Below are 15,922 nucleotides of genomic sequence, written 5' to 3'. Positions count from 1 at the left end.
TCAGTCAGGCTGCCTTTACTTCTGAGAGAAGGAAACCCAGTGCTTGTTTTTGAGTTTGTCATTCAGTAGGTTGAAAACTGAGGAACTCAGGCATCAAGTATTCATGTAGAAATTGATGCCTTGGAATCCTGGAGAAATTATTTAACCTCTTCTTGTGCCTTTGACCTAAGCTGCATTTGTAGTCTTATCAGTAAGAATCTTCTGCACTAGAGAATTTGTCTCCATTCTTGAATTTTACTCAGTGAAGACTGTGACACTGTCTTTTTATCTATAATTATACTTAGCTGGAAAAACTCTCCTCTTGATCTATGTATAATGATATTTCTGAACTTAATGTGATATGTCACTGAAACACTACCAGAATGTCACTACCCTCTGTTCTTTCCTCCTATCCTCCTTTAAAAAAATTGGCTGTTGAGGTTAGGAATCAGAGAAGGAAATCTGGAAAAAATTTCCTTTCATTTTAAATGTTGGCCAGAAGCCATTGGAAAATGAGCAATGCACTTCTACCATATATTGTCAGCTTTTAAGAATGTTCTTGAAGACTCTTTTCTGTTGGCTGCTGCTATGAATCTGTTATGATAAATGCTTGTAAGTGCTTTGCTGGTCTTATTTTCAAAATCAGGTCAAGCTCTGATTTTGTGGACATTCAAAATGTTTAATAACCACTATAGAGAGGATCATTTTATGGCAAAGTAGAGGAATAGCTATGTGTGCAGTGAAAATAATGTTTATTGAGAGTATGTGACATTGTGGTGGGCATTTTATGTAAATAATCATTTTCAATCTTCAGGAAAACTTAAATGGTCTCTCTTACCCCTAGTTTTCAGAAGAGAAAAACTCAAGCATAAAGAAGTTAATTTGCATAACTTATAATTAAATCAATATTAATTAAATTGCAGCTTAATTATAATTATATATAACTAAATATTAATTTGAAGAGAAGAGTTACATTTTTATTACTTAGTATAGGATGTAATTTTTTGAGTTTCATAGCTGTGGTTTAACTTTTTAAAAAATTGGTATATGGTAGAAAGGATAAAATTTCCTGAATTAGAAATGAATAAAAATAAATAAGTGCAAGATTGTATTTTCCTGTGTCTTTGGTTAAATCAGTTCATTTCTGCCTCAAGTTCCTTTGTATACAAATTGAATGTTGCTTTCTTATTTCATTGAATAAATTGTTTATTGCTGGACTTTGGAGATTGAAAGCTTAAGGAAATACAGTATTATAAAATTACAAAGTATGTCTCAAAGTTGCTGATCATTCCTTAGTAAGCATATTTGATGCCAAATTATTGTTCTGAAAACATCAAGGAGTCAGACAAAATCTTTTTCTTTCCAGTATTTGGGTTCGTTTTGTTGAATTGCTACTCTTTCTTGAAAAGACATTTGGATTTAGCAGATGAGGTAACGCTTTGCTTGTTTTATAATAGTGTAATGGAGAGCGGGCTAAAGAAGAAGCAATTACACATTTTGAAAATCTCTTTGAAATCCTAGAAGAAAGGAAATCATCTGTTTTGAAGGCAATTGATGCTTCTAAGAAACTAAGATTAGACAAATTTCAGACTCAAATGGAAGAGTATCAGGGGCTTTTAGAGAACAACGGACTCGTGGGATACGCTCAAGAAGTGCTGAAGGAGACAGATCAGTCTTGCTTTGTTCAGACCGCAAAACAGCTCCACCTCAGGTATTTAACTTTGAACTGACAGTCTCTCTCTAGCAGTGTCATTAAATGCTGCTTTATGTTTCAGCTGTAGCTCTGAGTGGTTCAGAATGCTGTGTTATGTGCAGTATCTCTTGCTTCACTCTTAACTTGAATGTTGAGTGAAGTTTTCTTTTGTTAATCTCATTGAAAATACTTAGTCTGATTTGCCTTTTTAAAGAATAATTTTTGTGTAAAATATTTTATGTCTGTCTGTAGAATACAGAAAGCTACAGAATCTTTGAAGAGCTTTAGACCTGCGGCTCAGACTTCTTTTGAAGACTATGTTGTTAATACATCTAAACAAACAGAACTTCTTGGAGAATTGTCCTTTTTCTCTAGTGGTGAGTTTTAGTAACAGCATACCTTCACTTTTTTAGTTTGAATTTACATTGTGTAGGAGAAACACAAATTCTCTTTAGTTTGACATTATAATGCAGCATCTCAGTTGCCCAGACCATCATATGCTAAAATCATATGCCATTTATGTTTTTATAACCAAGTTTTTATGCACAGAAGCTAGATTCTTTTGGTTTGTATGTTTTTAAACATTGTGTGAATGGCACCACATTGTATGTATTTTTTTTTGTAATTTGTTTTTTTGAGAAATTAAGTTTAAGATAAATATTTGTTAATACATGAAGTTCTGGTTTACAGCTATATGTTAACTTTACAGTATTCCATTATGTAAGTAAGTTTCCCACTGAGAGACAGTCTATTCCTGTTTTTTTCTGTTGTAAGCAATGCTCTATTGAACATCTTTGTCAGTGTTTCTTCGTGTATGTGTATGAGTTTCCCTAGGGCAGAAACCTAGAAATGATATCTCCAGGCTAAAAATGACTCTAAGATGTTTAAGTGTTTACATTGCTGTATGAGTTTGCTAGGGCTGCCAAAACTAAGTACCACAGACTGGGTGACATAACAATAGAAATTTAATTTCATAGGATTCTGGCAGTAAAAGGTTTTATCTATCTATCTATCTATCTATCTATCTATCTATCTATCTATGTATCTATCTATCTATCTATCATACCTTGGGGCTTGCGGGATCTTAGTTCCCGATCTATCTATCTATCTATCTAATCTATCTATCTATCAATCACACCTTGGGGCTTGCGGGATATTAGTTCCCCGACCAGGGATCAAACCCAGGTCCTTGGCAGTAAAAGCCCACATCTTAACCACTGGACCGCCAGGGAATTCCCTTAGGATTCTGGAGGCTAGAAGTCTGAGATGAAGCTGTCGCCAGGGTTGGTTTCTTCTGAGGTCCCTCTCCTAGGTGTGCACATGGCCGTCTTCTCGTGTCTTCATGTGGTCTTCCCTCTATACATATCTGAGTCCAAATTTCCTCTTATAAGAACTCCAGTCCTATTAGACATAGTGGACTAGGGTCCACCTTAACGACCTGATTTTAACTGTGTTACTTCTTTAAAGACCCTCTCTCCAAATAAAGGCACATTCTGAGGTACTAGGGCCTAAAACTTCAACATATGAGTTTTAGGGCGGGCAACTCAACCCCTAACATTTAGTTGTGTTTGTGTTCTGCTGCTCCCCAGCAGGGAGGTCTTCCTTTCCTTTTTTCTTCTCACCTTGTTCATCTCCCTCAGATTTCTCTTCTAATAATGGTGAACAATTACAGTCCTTGGAAAAGTACACTTACAGTTTAATTACTGTACAGGTATGGATGCATAGATTTGTATTCAGTCAAAGGAAATTTGTCTTGTTTAAAAGTTAAACACACTGAAGGATTTTTACTATGACCACCTTTCTCTTCCAATCAATACCTGAATCTCTGTCAGGTATGTACTTTTCTTGTCTATTATGATGATCTTGTTTTTCCCAATATGTGGTGATATTTGAAATGCTGATTCTATTTCATATACTGTGCTTTCTTCTTTTTCCAAAATGTATACTTGAATTGTTTTTTATATACATGCTAGTTTACTTAGGAGTACAAGGTCCTCCCTTCCCTGGGGGTCCCAAAACAGTCTTTGGAAAAAGGAAGTTGAGTGTGGGTAATCTCTGGTTATACCAGTGCGTAACGAAGGACCAGTAAAACGGGTGGGTCAGAATGGAAAGCTGCTGGTCACCCAGCTTCCTGCTGATGGATGCTCTTCTCATTTTTTGCTGCATGCACGTAGAGCATTCCAGTCATGTTATTCTTTAACTAGCTTTTTTTTTTAACTTTAAAATGTAGTTTGGATGACTTTTCAGATTCCATGGCTGCATAACATTCAGTTGCACAAATGCACACATAGACATACTTATGCTGTACATTGCTTGTACATAGCTGGAGGATAAGGAGAAGAGGGAGACTTCTGCTTTTCATTTCATGTATTTCTCTGTGATTTGATATAAATATGTGTTTATTTATGTGTGCGTGTGCATGTGTAACTCCTATAGCTTATTTTTACCATATGACCAAAGCAGTTAAGCTGTTTGGAATTTATTCTATGGAAAAGATTATGAATATGCACAAAGATTTAGCTGTGATATTTTAATCATTGTATTTTTAGTGAAAAATTGGAAACATGTTTCTGAAAATAGTTAAATGTTGCTACAGTGGAATGCCACTGGAAGAAAAGTACTGGCAGGAGCTACACAAAATTACTGTAGTGATAATCTTTGAATTACTTAATTTGTGTGTGTTTTATGTAGTTTCTGATTTTCTTTAAAAAATAACGTATCTTGTTTATACCAAGAAAAAGTCATTTAAATTGCTTTGCCAGTCTTCCCTGGTGGTCCAGTGGTTAAAACTCCATGCTCCCAATGCAGGGGGCCTGGGTTCGATCCCTGGTCAGGGAACTGAATCCCACATGACGCAACTAAGATCCTGCACACTGCAACAAAGATCCCGCATGGGGCAACGAAGATCCCGCATGCCCAACTAAGACCCGGTGCAGCCAAATAAATAAATAAATAAATAAATTTTAAAATAAATAAATAAATTACTTTGCAACTCTGTGGAAGATAATATGAAAGAAAACTATATAATGTTTTATTGAAGTTTGTTTATTATTATACTGTCCAAACTTAGATTTAAAAATATTTATTAAAATAATTTATAGGAGGATACATATTATAAATTTCAAGTCTAGGGTTGTTATTCAGTAGATGGAAATTGAAGAGTATGTGGTTAAAAATTTTAATTTATGGTGTTTCAGAATTACTATTTAAGCTAAAATTGAGTTTTACTTATTTTGTCTGTCTTATTTTTCATTCTTCTTTCCCCTTTCAGTTATAAACATAAATATACCTTTTAAAATCTCAATATACCTTCCTTTTTAAATTTTATTATGATAAAACTTACCCTGAGATCTAGCCTCTTAAATTTCTGGTATACAATACAGTATTGTTGTCTACAGACACAAGTTGTACAGCACATCTCTAGAGCTTATTCATCTTGCTTAACTGAAACTTTATGCCTGTTGATTAATAAGCACCCATTTCTCCCTGCTCCTCAGCCCCTGGTAACCACCATTCCAGTCTTTGATTTTATGAATTTGGCTACTTTAGATACCTCACGAAAGTGGAATCACGCAGTCAGCATTTGTTTTTCTGTGTCTCACTTATTTCACTTAGCATGTCCTCAAAGTCCAACATCCTGTTGTATTTGCAGGATTTATTCTTTTTCTTATACACAGTATTATAAATGTAGAAAGTCTTGAACAGCAGAGAAATCCTTTAAGTATTATCAATAAATCATTTTTACTGAGGAAAAATAAAGGTTCTGAAATAATATTTTAACGTTGTTTTCCATTTCATAATTCTTTCAGGCATAGATGTGCCAGAGATCAATGAGGAACAGAGCAAAGTTTATAACAGTGCTTTGATAAATTGGCACCATCCAGAAAAGGATAAAGCTGATAGCTATGTCCTCGAATATCGGAAGATTAATAGAGATGAAGAAATGTTGTCTTGGAATGAGATAGAAGTGTGTGGCACAAGTAAAGTCATTTCCGATCTTGAAAGTAATTGTAACTATGCTTTCAGAGTAAGAGCCTACAAGGGTTCAATCTGCAGTCCTTGCAGCAGGGAATTGATTCTTCATACTCCTCCAGCTCCAGGTATTGTGAATAGTGGGAATAAGAAAAGCATAGAGTTGGAAGAGACCGTGATAAAAAATAAACCAGTTAATGTGTCCATGCAGACCTACATTAAAACCACCTCTCATCTGTAAAATACTCTAGAAAAGTAGATTCCGTACCCAGTTAGGATTTAGAAATAGACTGAATACTTGAATTTCACCATCTAGGCTGAGAACAGGATTAGATTTCTGACTGACATCAGATACAGAAAAAACATGACATTTGAGTGGGCAGGGCTATTAATTTGGGATTAAAATAGCATAAATGCTACCTTACAAGTATTAAATAGTATAATTCTGTATTTTTGATCCGTTTATAGAAATCTCTATTAACATAGGATCTAGGCAGATATTTTAAAAATTTATTGATACAATAACGTGAAGAATAATTTTAATTTACCTAATTCGGACTTGTCTGGCTTTTCTAACTCAGTGATTACAAGCACATGGGGATGGAAGGCAGGTATTAGAACCACATGGATAGCTTTTCCCTACACTAAAAGCTCCTCCTGCCCAGCAATCCTTCCCTCCCCCTGCCAAGTTAATAACCACTGATACTACTTAAACAGCACCTGTAAATTTTTATAGAATGAGAATGACTTACAGGTTAAGTTGATGTTCACTACAGTGTCTCCATGGATAAGGGAAATTTAGAACCAAAGTTGTGCTCATCCTGGTGAGCAGGAAATCCTTCTGCCCAGTTGGTCACGGCCTCAGAGGTTCCTTCATTTGGCTTTTAGACCTCATTGCTCCTTCCCATTTTTAGTGGCTTATGTACCCATACTTTGTGCACTCTGCCCATCCTTCCCTTTTTGTCCAGAGTGTACTATTCACTCTGTTTTTCATGTACATTGTGGCTAATTAAAAAGAAATACAAATAAATAGGGTTGGCTCAAATTATTTTTCTTGAATTTTAATAAAATCCAAAAGAGAGTTTTAGGATCCATTTGCAAGTATTAAGTAAATATATTACTGTTTATGCAGTTTCTGCTTTCTTTTCTAGTCTCTGACTGAAATTGAAAGAAAAAGGAAACCTGAAAGTAGCTACTGTTTTCAGTGACAAAGTGAAGGGGGATGGAGGAAAGGAAACATTAAAGACTGTGTTTCTTTTCTCCAAGAGAAACCACATGAATAGGGTGACCATTTAAATTTATTTTGCAAACTGGGAGACTTTTGAGATTGAGACAGTGTGAATTGCCATGCCAGGGCAATAGGCATTACCAGGAAGACTGGTCAAATCACATATGGAGAATAGTTTTAGCTTGTTAGCAGACAGTTTTTTACTATTGTGGTATTATATAGTTAAAATTTGCCATTTTAACCATTTTTACAGATCAGTGGCATTAAGTACATTCAACAGTGTTGTGCAACCATCACCACTCACAATCTCTGGAACTTTTTCATTTTTCCAAACTGACACTCTGTGCCCATTAAACAGTAACTCCCCATCCACCCTTCCCCCAGAGCTTGGTAACCTTTATTCTCCCTCTGCCTCTATGAATTTGCCTATTCTAAGTACCTCATGTGAATGAATTCACATAATCCTTTTGTGACTGGCTTATTTCAAGGTTCATGCATGTTGTAGCATGTCTCACAATTTCCTTACTTTTTTTAGGCTGAATAGTATTCCATTGTATGTATATACCACATTTTCTTTATCTATTCATCTACTGATGGGTGTTTGGAATGTTTCCACTTTTTGGGCTAGTAGCCACTAAATGTTAGGCTTGATGGGTTTAAGTTGATAGAAGAGTAGTGTTATTGAAACAGGAGGGAAGGGGCAGGGTACAACCTTTAAAAGAAAGGTATAGCCATAGTACATGAAGAAAACTAGTGAGAACCAACTAGGTCCAAGATGGTGGAAGATTCAACTTCCAGTAGACCTTGAGCCTTAATTGTAATACATTAACATGTTAATGACACATCTGCCAGCACCATGACAGTTTTGAGGCCAACCATAAAAGGTCAAGAAGTGGGTGGTAACACACCACTGTAAAGCAATTATACTCCAATAAAGATGTTAAAAAAAAAAAAAAAGTAAGTGGTAGCCCAATTCCTGGCTATCCCCGTCCCTTCCCCAAAATAATTGGAACAATCCTCCTACTCATTAGCCTATGAAATTATCCAGCCCATAAAAACTAACCACGCTGTATTTCAAGGCCTCTTGCTTCTTGTCTTCCAAGATGGCCCACACTCTGTCTGTGGAGTGTGTTTTTCCCAAGACTTCTTGTCCTCCAAGATGGACCACACTCTGTCTGTGGAGTGTATTTCTCGCTAAATAAATCCACTTCTTGAATTTGGAATTCTCCAAATTCTTTCACGACGAAGAAAGAACGTTAAATTCACCGGCAACATTATCTTCATTCTGTAGTTGAGGAAATCAAGGTTTAGGTTAAACTCTAGTTAAATGCTTGAGCCAGGCATCAAACCCAGGTCTCTCTGAACCCAAAGCCTGTGTTTTTTTGTTTTTTTTTTTTTACACTGTACACTGTTTCTCATGTCTGCCATCTTGATTGATAAGGAAAAGACCTTATTAAAATTGCTAAGTTTCCATATTTATAAAATTTGGAATAAAATTTTAATAAAATACATAGATATTTTTGAAAATGTACAGCCCCTTATTTTAGGGATAAAAGGACAGATTCAAGAGTGTAAAATACTTAGGATAGATTTGCTATATCTATTCCAAGGAACTGCATTCATAAATTTCTCATGCATTTAAAATGTTTCTTCTGCTTTGAAATTTCTGAAGATTTTCAGGTACAGAGAATTTACTGGAAATTATTTCTAAGTTGGGGTTTTGTTTTGTCATAGTTTGTGTAGGGTAGAATGCTATATTCCTCTTCCTATATCTTTTTAGTAATTCCTATTTGAAAAACCTGTTAAATTTAACCATAGAATGTAGAAATGCTAACAATTTGCAGACTAATTTTCTGCTGTATTTAGTTTTCAGTTTCCTTTTTGATGAAAAATGCGGCTACAATAATGAACACCTCTTGCTGAACTTGAAGAGAGACTGTGTAGAGAGCAGAGCTGGACTTAATCTTCTGCTTGCTGCAGAGCGGATCCAAGTGGGTTACTACACAAGCTTAGACTACATCATTGGAGATGTTGGAATTACAAAAGGGAAGCACTTTTGGGCCTTCCGTGTAGAACCATATTCGTACCTGGTAAAAGTGGGAGTTGCTTCCAGTGATAAACTACAAGAATGGCTCCGGTCTCCCCGGGATGCAGTTAGTCCAAGGTAGATTCTTCTACTGATAATTCTTTAGTTCTTTAGGAAGTAAACATCCTGGTTTAGCAAGGTGAGACTGAAAATAGACTTGGATTTACTTGTTGCATTTAGAGTATTTAGTATTTAGAGTATACATTTCTTAGACTCAGGTGTTTTGGCTGTGCTTATGTGGCTGGCTAAGAAAAGGAGTCAGGTTGTGTTGTATTCACACAGTGAATAATGAGATTCAGCAGTTAATTTCTTATGCTGTGAGGAAATAAGTCTGTTTTGGGTACACCTCTTGATTATGGTATAGCTTCGCAATTTAGAATTTTCAAAGTCTTTTATATCAGGTACCTTAATGATGTGATAAAATTGCATAAATAGTGAAATGCCTCTAAATGCCATATTTCACAATTGATATTAAGTTGTTCTTTGGTTAAAGGATACAATTCTTTAAACTGTCCCGTAAGTACTTATAAAATTGGGTCATGGTAAACGTGTTTCCATGGCAGAGAATTCCAGTTTCTTGAGTTTGACTATTTAATGGAGACTGTACAGTTTATTTTTGTTAGATGGTATAGTGTGCACTAGTCCAGTCAAGTAATTTTTGACCATTTATGTCTACAGAAATCCCAGATTAACAATCTGAGTAATACGAAAAACTTTTTGCACCAAGATGAGAAATTGAAATAACGGTGAAAATTGAAATAGGGTAATAGTCACTTAAACATAGTGGCATGTCTACTTGGTAGATTATTATTAATAATGCTAAAAAAGTTTACAACATGAGAAATATTACAAGTGAAAAGACCTGATTAAAGTTGTTGATGTAGTATTATCACAAATATATAAGAAGCAATCTATGCATAGGGAAAAAATGGAAGGAACTTTGTATCAAAATTTTCTTCAAGGTGTTACTGTTTTATAATCAAGGGGGGAAAAAAACCCTTCATAATACTTGCTTGCATCATAGATCCATGTAGAGCTCCCAACCAGTAAATATAGTTCTTAGCAGGAGAATGAAACGTGGTTTTTTCTCCTGCATTATTTTGCAGTGCCCATTTATTTTACTTAGTCTGATAATTCCTTGGAGTAGGGGGCCTGTCTTGGTTTTTAATTTTTTTATATATAATTTTTGTGCTAGGAATATTTAATGTTTGTCAAGTCCTTTCAGTTCCCTTCCCCCTGTTTTATTTTTGATAGGCCAAAATTATTATTTTTAGGTTCTCAGGTATATAGGTAAAAATGGATGCTACTTAATGACAGAATTTGGGACTGAGTTTGTGGTGTAATTCTAAGTGGCAAGGTATATAGTCCTTATGTTTTTAATTGATTATGGTTTACCAGAAAGGTTTTGATGTACAATTGATTTTAATTTTCACTCAATATATATTATCTTGTGAAAATGTCTTGAAGCTACTTGAAAGCCTATGCTGATACAGATAAGATTCTGCTTTGTCTGTTTGTGTGTATTTTAGATACGAGCAAGACAGTGGGCATGACAGCGGAAGTGAGGATACCTGTTTTGATTCTTCACAACCCTTTACGTTAGTTACTATAGGCATGAAGAAATTTTTTATTCCCAAGTCACCTACTTCTTCTAATGAACCTGAAAATCGAGTTCTCCCCATGCCAACAAGTATAGGGGTTTTCCTTGACTATGATAAAGGCAAAGTGGGTTTCTATGATATGGATCACATGAAATGCCTTTATGAGCGCCAAGTGGACTGTTCACATACTATGTATCCAGCATTTGCATTAATGGGCAGTGGAGGAATTCAGCTTGAAGAACCCATCACAGCAAAATATCTAGAATACCAAGAGACCATGTAGTTTAAGCATCTGATGCGACTTAGGATAAAAAATGTGAGCAAAATAATGCCTTGGTGTTAACCTTTGTAACTAATTACATATCATCTAAGTATCCTGTGGCCACACTTGTTTTTTGTGTATGTTTCTTCTTAAAACTGAAAACCTAAACAGCCTTCCTGCCTTTCACAAACACCGGGAAAAAGATACTTTTTCATAGTTAACACTGAAATGGTTAACTGGATTATCTTTTTATGCATGGGAAATCTAATTTATTTATGTCAGCCTGTGTTGCCGATACTTACATTCCTTGTTTCGGGGTTGGGGGAAGGGATACAAAAGTATTTATTATGCTTCTTTTGTGTTTGGTTTTTCATTTTTATATCATGTTTATGTCCTAAGAGAAGATATTTTTTAAATACCTTCTGGATAGAAATTAGTACTAAGCATTGTGTTGTGCATTCATTTTTAATGGGAAGACAAAGGTATAGATAGGTAAAAAAAAGGCCATAGAAACAGTAGTATATTTAAATGGAAAATTATGTATTTAATATTCAGAATATATTGCCTGGAAAATGAATACTACTGTTTTTTTTTTTAAGACCACAAACTGTATTCTTAAGGACATTTTTAAGAGTTCTCTTAGCTGTAATGCCCATACTTGCATGTGTAGGAAACATGGTTTCTTGCAGGAAACACAAAATTCTTGGCTAACACACGAAGCTTCATATGATTTTTTGGGAAATTTCTTTTCTTCAATTTTTTTTTTTAGTTCCTCTATGAAAATATTTGAGCTTATATCAAATAATTATTTTTCGTAAATATTAGTGAAGATACACTGATAATTCTTATATTCTTTTGCTTTCTTTTTGTGTCTTGTAATTTTCATTCTTTGGCACAAATATTATATATCAGATTGTTCTGGTTTATGTTTACATGTTTGAAAAGTTCTTGATACATTTTTAGTGTCATTAAACATATTATAAAATGTGAAGTAACTATCTGGTCAGTTGTATGGCATTTTCTATGACTCATTGGTAGTAAGCATTTGTCATATAAGCAAGTAAAAATACAAATTTAATTGTTTAGGAATAATAATTAAAACCATAATGACTGTGTGTACCCTTTCTTAAAGTTAAAAGTTCTTTGAATTTGAAGAATCTCATTTTATCTAAATTTTATCTTCATTTTTGAAAGATTCTTTCTTGGGTGGTTTTATTTAAACTGGTTAGTTGTTTTAAAGTTAGAGTATTCAGAAACTAGACTGTTAGGCATTTAGCATTAATCATCTTGGAATTCTTTTGACATATTTTAATTGACTAAACAAAACTCTTAGATCTGTTTTTTTTTCTTTCTGGTTTTATATATATATATATAAATGGAAATCTGCTATTCAGGTTGGTAGCACTAAATTAGCTTTCTTTTCCCTGACTGAGGGAGGAAATACCATGGAGAATTTCAGTGTTTAGTAAGCTTTGTTCCTTTCCCAGCTATGAATAGCACTTTATGACATAGGGTGAACTAAACAAATATGCAGTGTTAACGTGGATCATTGTGCAATAAAGCTGCTAAAGTCACATGTGTGATAAAGTTTGATAGTGTCAAGCCTGTGAAGCACATATTATGTAGACATTTTAAGTATAAAGCTTTAATAGGAATAGGAAAGCCACATAAAACATTGTATAGTTGCATATAAATTGTTCTCTTGGACTTCTTTCATTTTTAATAAAAGCTTAAAGTAAGTTAAGTATAATTATAGAAATCTACATTCCAGGAATTCTCTGTGCTTATATGGAAAATAAGAACAGTTTATGAAAAGATGTTTGACTGAATATATTAACTTAGAGCTAAAGTTCTATATAAAATTATTTTGGGCATTTACTAGCTTTAATTCTTGTAGAGATGATCATTAGAAAAGCATAACATGAAACTAATTTACAGTTGACCCTTGCATAATGCAGGGGTTAAGGGTGTCCACCCTGCATGCGGTTGAAAGTCCGAGTATAACTTTATGGTTGGCCCTTTGCATCCTCGGTTCTACATCTGAGGATCCAACCAACCAGGGGTTGTGTAGTACTGTAGAACATATTTACTGAAAATAAATCCACGTATAAATGGACCTATGCAGTTTAAACCTGTGTTGTAGAAGGATCAACTGTCTAAACTGATGTTTGTCTAATATTTCTTTTCTGATCCATAATAGGTCAGATTTTGGTTTAGATGAGTGGCCCTTTAGTTCACATTCATACTCTTGGGTTATGGGGCTCTGGTAGTTAAGTTTGAATTGCAGTGAACTGTTACAAATGCTTGATGGGTCTTAATTTTAAAATAAATAAGAGTTGACTCATGCATATCCCTATGATACTGTATAATAACTTAATTCTCATATTCACAATTGCTTTCTTGAAAGTAGTAGGAATTAGAGCTACCTTTGGGGGATTGAACACCATCTGAGCCTGTTAAATCTTTGGACTATCCCCCGTTATCTGATAGGCCCTGACAGTGTATCCCATGTGGAAATATAATCAATTATTGGATTGCTACAGAAAATAATCGCGAACTAGTGTTATAGGCGGGAATACTCTTAAGAAATGATGTTCTACCAAACATTTGCATTCATTTTAAATGAATTTTACCTGCTTATGGGAATAACATCCCATAAGAGTTGGAGATTGTCTTGGGACTCTTTTGCTTTAAAAATTAAACTTGAAGGAATTTTTTTAAAAAGTTTGATTTGAAACCACGTCATTTTATAAGAAGTCTTTAACTCCTGCTGTTATTAGACTCCATGCTGTGCACTGAGTAAAAGGTGAACAAGACAGCCTAGTTAGGTTCCTACTAGTAGGAGCTTAATTTCTAAGAAAGAGATGATAAAAATAGAAGGGACTAAGAGAGTGCTTGAGGTGGGAGCTAATACTAGATTTGGTGGTCAGGGAAGCCCCTCTGAGGAGGGTGATAGGAATTTGACACCTGATCTCTAAGGAGCCAGTATACAAAAGGGCTAAGTGAAGAACATGTTAGGTATAGTGAACATGAAGTGCAAAAAGGCTTTGAGATAATGAATTGGTCAGAGTTCTGGCTGGTAATAGAATTACCCTAGCTGGTTTAATTGAAAAGAAGTTAAGAGTTGCTTAGAGATATGGGCAGCCTGAAAGGAAGAAACAAGCAGTGGTGAGAGGCTGGGATAGACTAGCCACAGCCTGAAGCCATTACCGCCTCTAGAGCAAGGGGGTCAAGGGGAAATAGTGTTACTAGATCTCAGGGAGAGTGAGAACAGGAAGGAAGGGTTGCCGTGGGATGCAGTGGTTGCCAAAGATGTGGTGCCCAAGACAGGGTGGGAGTCAGAAAGAAAGATCCTCCACCTGATCTGCTGGGGCTGCCTGTTGACCAAACCCAACTGGCAGCCAGCCAGCAAGCGCTCTCTAGAGATGCACACAGCAGGGATCATCTTCCTGGGGGCAGAGATGGGAAGGCAGGGATCTGGTGGTGGTTGTGCGGGTGGCGTAAAGGGAGAATAACTGGCACAACTGGGGAGGAGTTTGGTGTATTTGAGGGAAAAGAAGGGAGGCTATGGGCCATTGTGCTAGCTGGCTGCTTAAATGAGGGTATTTATAATGTTCTGAAATGCTAAAACACATAAAAATGAAAGGAATCATTTTGATTCCTAAAGACTTAGAAAGCTAATGCACTTTTTCCTTTTAGCTTTTTTTTTTTTAGTATTTCTCTTCCCCGTTGGCCATTCTATGCTGAGATCATTCATCTTTGAGACTAATGGAGTTGCTTCTTTTCTGAGTTTGCCATCTCTTGTCTGAAATATCTTTGGATGGAGAAGAATAAGTGTTATGGTTAAGAAAAAAAGTGCCCTTAAAGTTCTGGCTAGACTGATGCCTGCATGTAGAAGTAAGTTTGTAACATACTGTCAAAATAAAATTGAAATGTGCCATAAGTGAATTATAGGCTATAGTCTGACTGCCTGTGGATAATAAAAAATACTTTTTTCCCCTAGATTCCTTTGTTTATCTTATCTGAACACAGTGGTTTGTTCGTTTTTCAAATGCCATACTGCATGCTTCTAGAAGACCTAAAAAAGTTCCTTGATTTTGTTTACGTTAGAATGTGGTTCAGATGAGTTTGAATCTATGCTCCCTGGCCAGATTATAGGACTACTTCTGAAGATCTGGTTTCTTTTTTTCTAAGTCTTGGTCTCCTTAAAAGACCTTAAGTCTTTTCAGCACAGAGCTAACGTCCTTTGGAAAAGTACACCTGTCATGTGTTATTAAGACTATTGGAGCAACATTGATTTTCTAACTTTCTTTCCTTGGTAGAGTGGTGAGTACTGTTAGCTGCTGTAAAAGTATTTTCTCTCTTCTAAGTAATATGTATATAGTATATCTATATATCCAGAATAATAAATGCAAGGTTTATAAAGTCAAATAATGGTAAAAGATGCATACCAGGGCTTCCCTGGTGGTGCAGTGGTTGAGAGTCCGCCTGCCGATGCAGGGGACATGGGTTCGTGCCCCGGTCTGGGAAGATCCCACATGCCACGGAGCGGCTGGGCCCGTGAGCCATGGCCGCTGAGCCTGCGCGTCCGGAGCCTGTGCTTCGCAATGGGAGAGGCCACAACAGTGAGAGGCCCACGTACAGCACAAAAAAAAAAAAAAAAAAAGATGCATACCAAAACACAGAGGCCTCCCAGTCCCCCACCTCCACCCCTTCCAGTTCCCTAGAGTCAGTGACATTAACTCTTTCTTGTTTTTTCTGCATTTATAGTAATGTTCATTTTCTCCTAATAATTTTAGACATTACTTACCAACATCTTATAATATTAAATGAGGATTTTAACTCTCTAAGTAAATATTGTTCAATATTCAGCTAAGTAGGTCTGTTATGTCTACCTTTCTTGTACAACTTTTTTTTTCCCTTGGAGTTAATAAGTGCCTATTTTGTTTACGTAATTTTCTTTGGCTCTCTAGCTAAGTTGTCCTACATCTTCCAAAAGCTCTATAAAATGCCTCTAATATGGCATTTTCACAGATCAAACATATTTCTATGTTTTTATTTTTCCTGGGGAATCTCTCCTAGAGCTCTTTGTCATCCTGTT

General features: G+C 35.5%; 1 protein-coding gene across 1 annotated transcript in view; it reads left to right on the top strand.

The window, feature by feature from the left end:
- TRIM36 (tripartite motif containing 36) overlaps positions 1–11,577 on the top strand; it is a 38,472-nt gene extending 26,895 nt beyond the window's left edge. The window contains exons 6-10 of the mRNA XM_060091857.1: positions 1,437–1,690; positions 1,925–2,049; positions 5,482–5,772; positions 8,739–9,036; positions 10,488–11,577. Of these exons, the coding sequence (XP_059947840.1) occupies positions 1,437–1,690; positions 1,925–2,049; positions 5,482–5,772; positions 8,739–9,036; positions 10,488–10,842 (1,323 nt within the window). The 3' untranslated portion in view covers positions 10,843–11,577. The remainder of the gene's footprint in view (positions 1–1,436; positions 1,691–1,924; positions 2,050–5,481; positions 5,773–8,738; positions 9,037–10,487) is intronic.
- Positions 11,578–15,922: the final 4,345 nt, after the last annotated feature.

The sequence above is a fragment of the Mesoplodon densirostris genome, chromosome 3 (assembly GCF_025265405.1).
Source record: "Mesoplodon densirostris isolate mMesDen1 chromosome 3, mMesDen1 primary haplotype, whole genome shotgun sequence".
Taxonomy (NCBI): Eukaryota; Metazoa; Chordata; class Mammalia; order Artiodactyla; family Ziphiidae; genus Mesoplodon; species Mesoplodon densirostris.
Note: the sequence above shows the minus strand (reverse complement) of the source record. Positions and strands in the feature narration are given on the sequence as shown.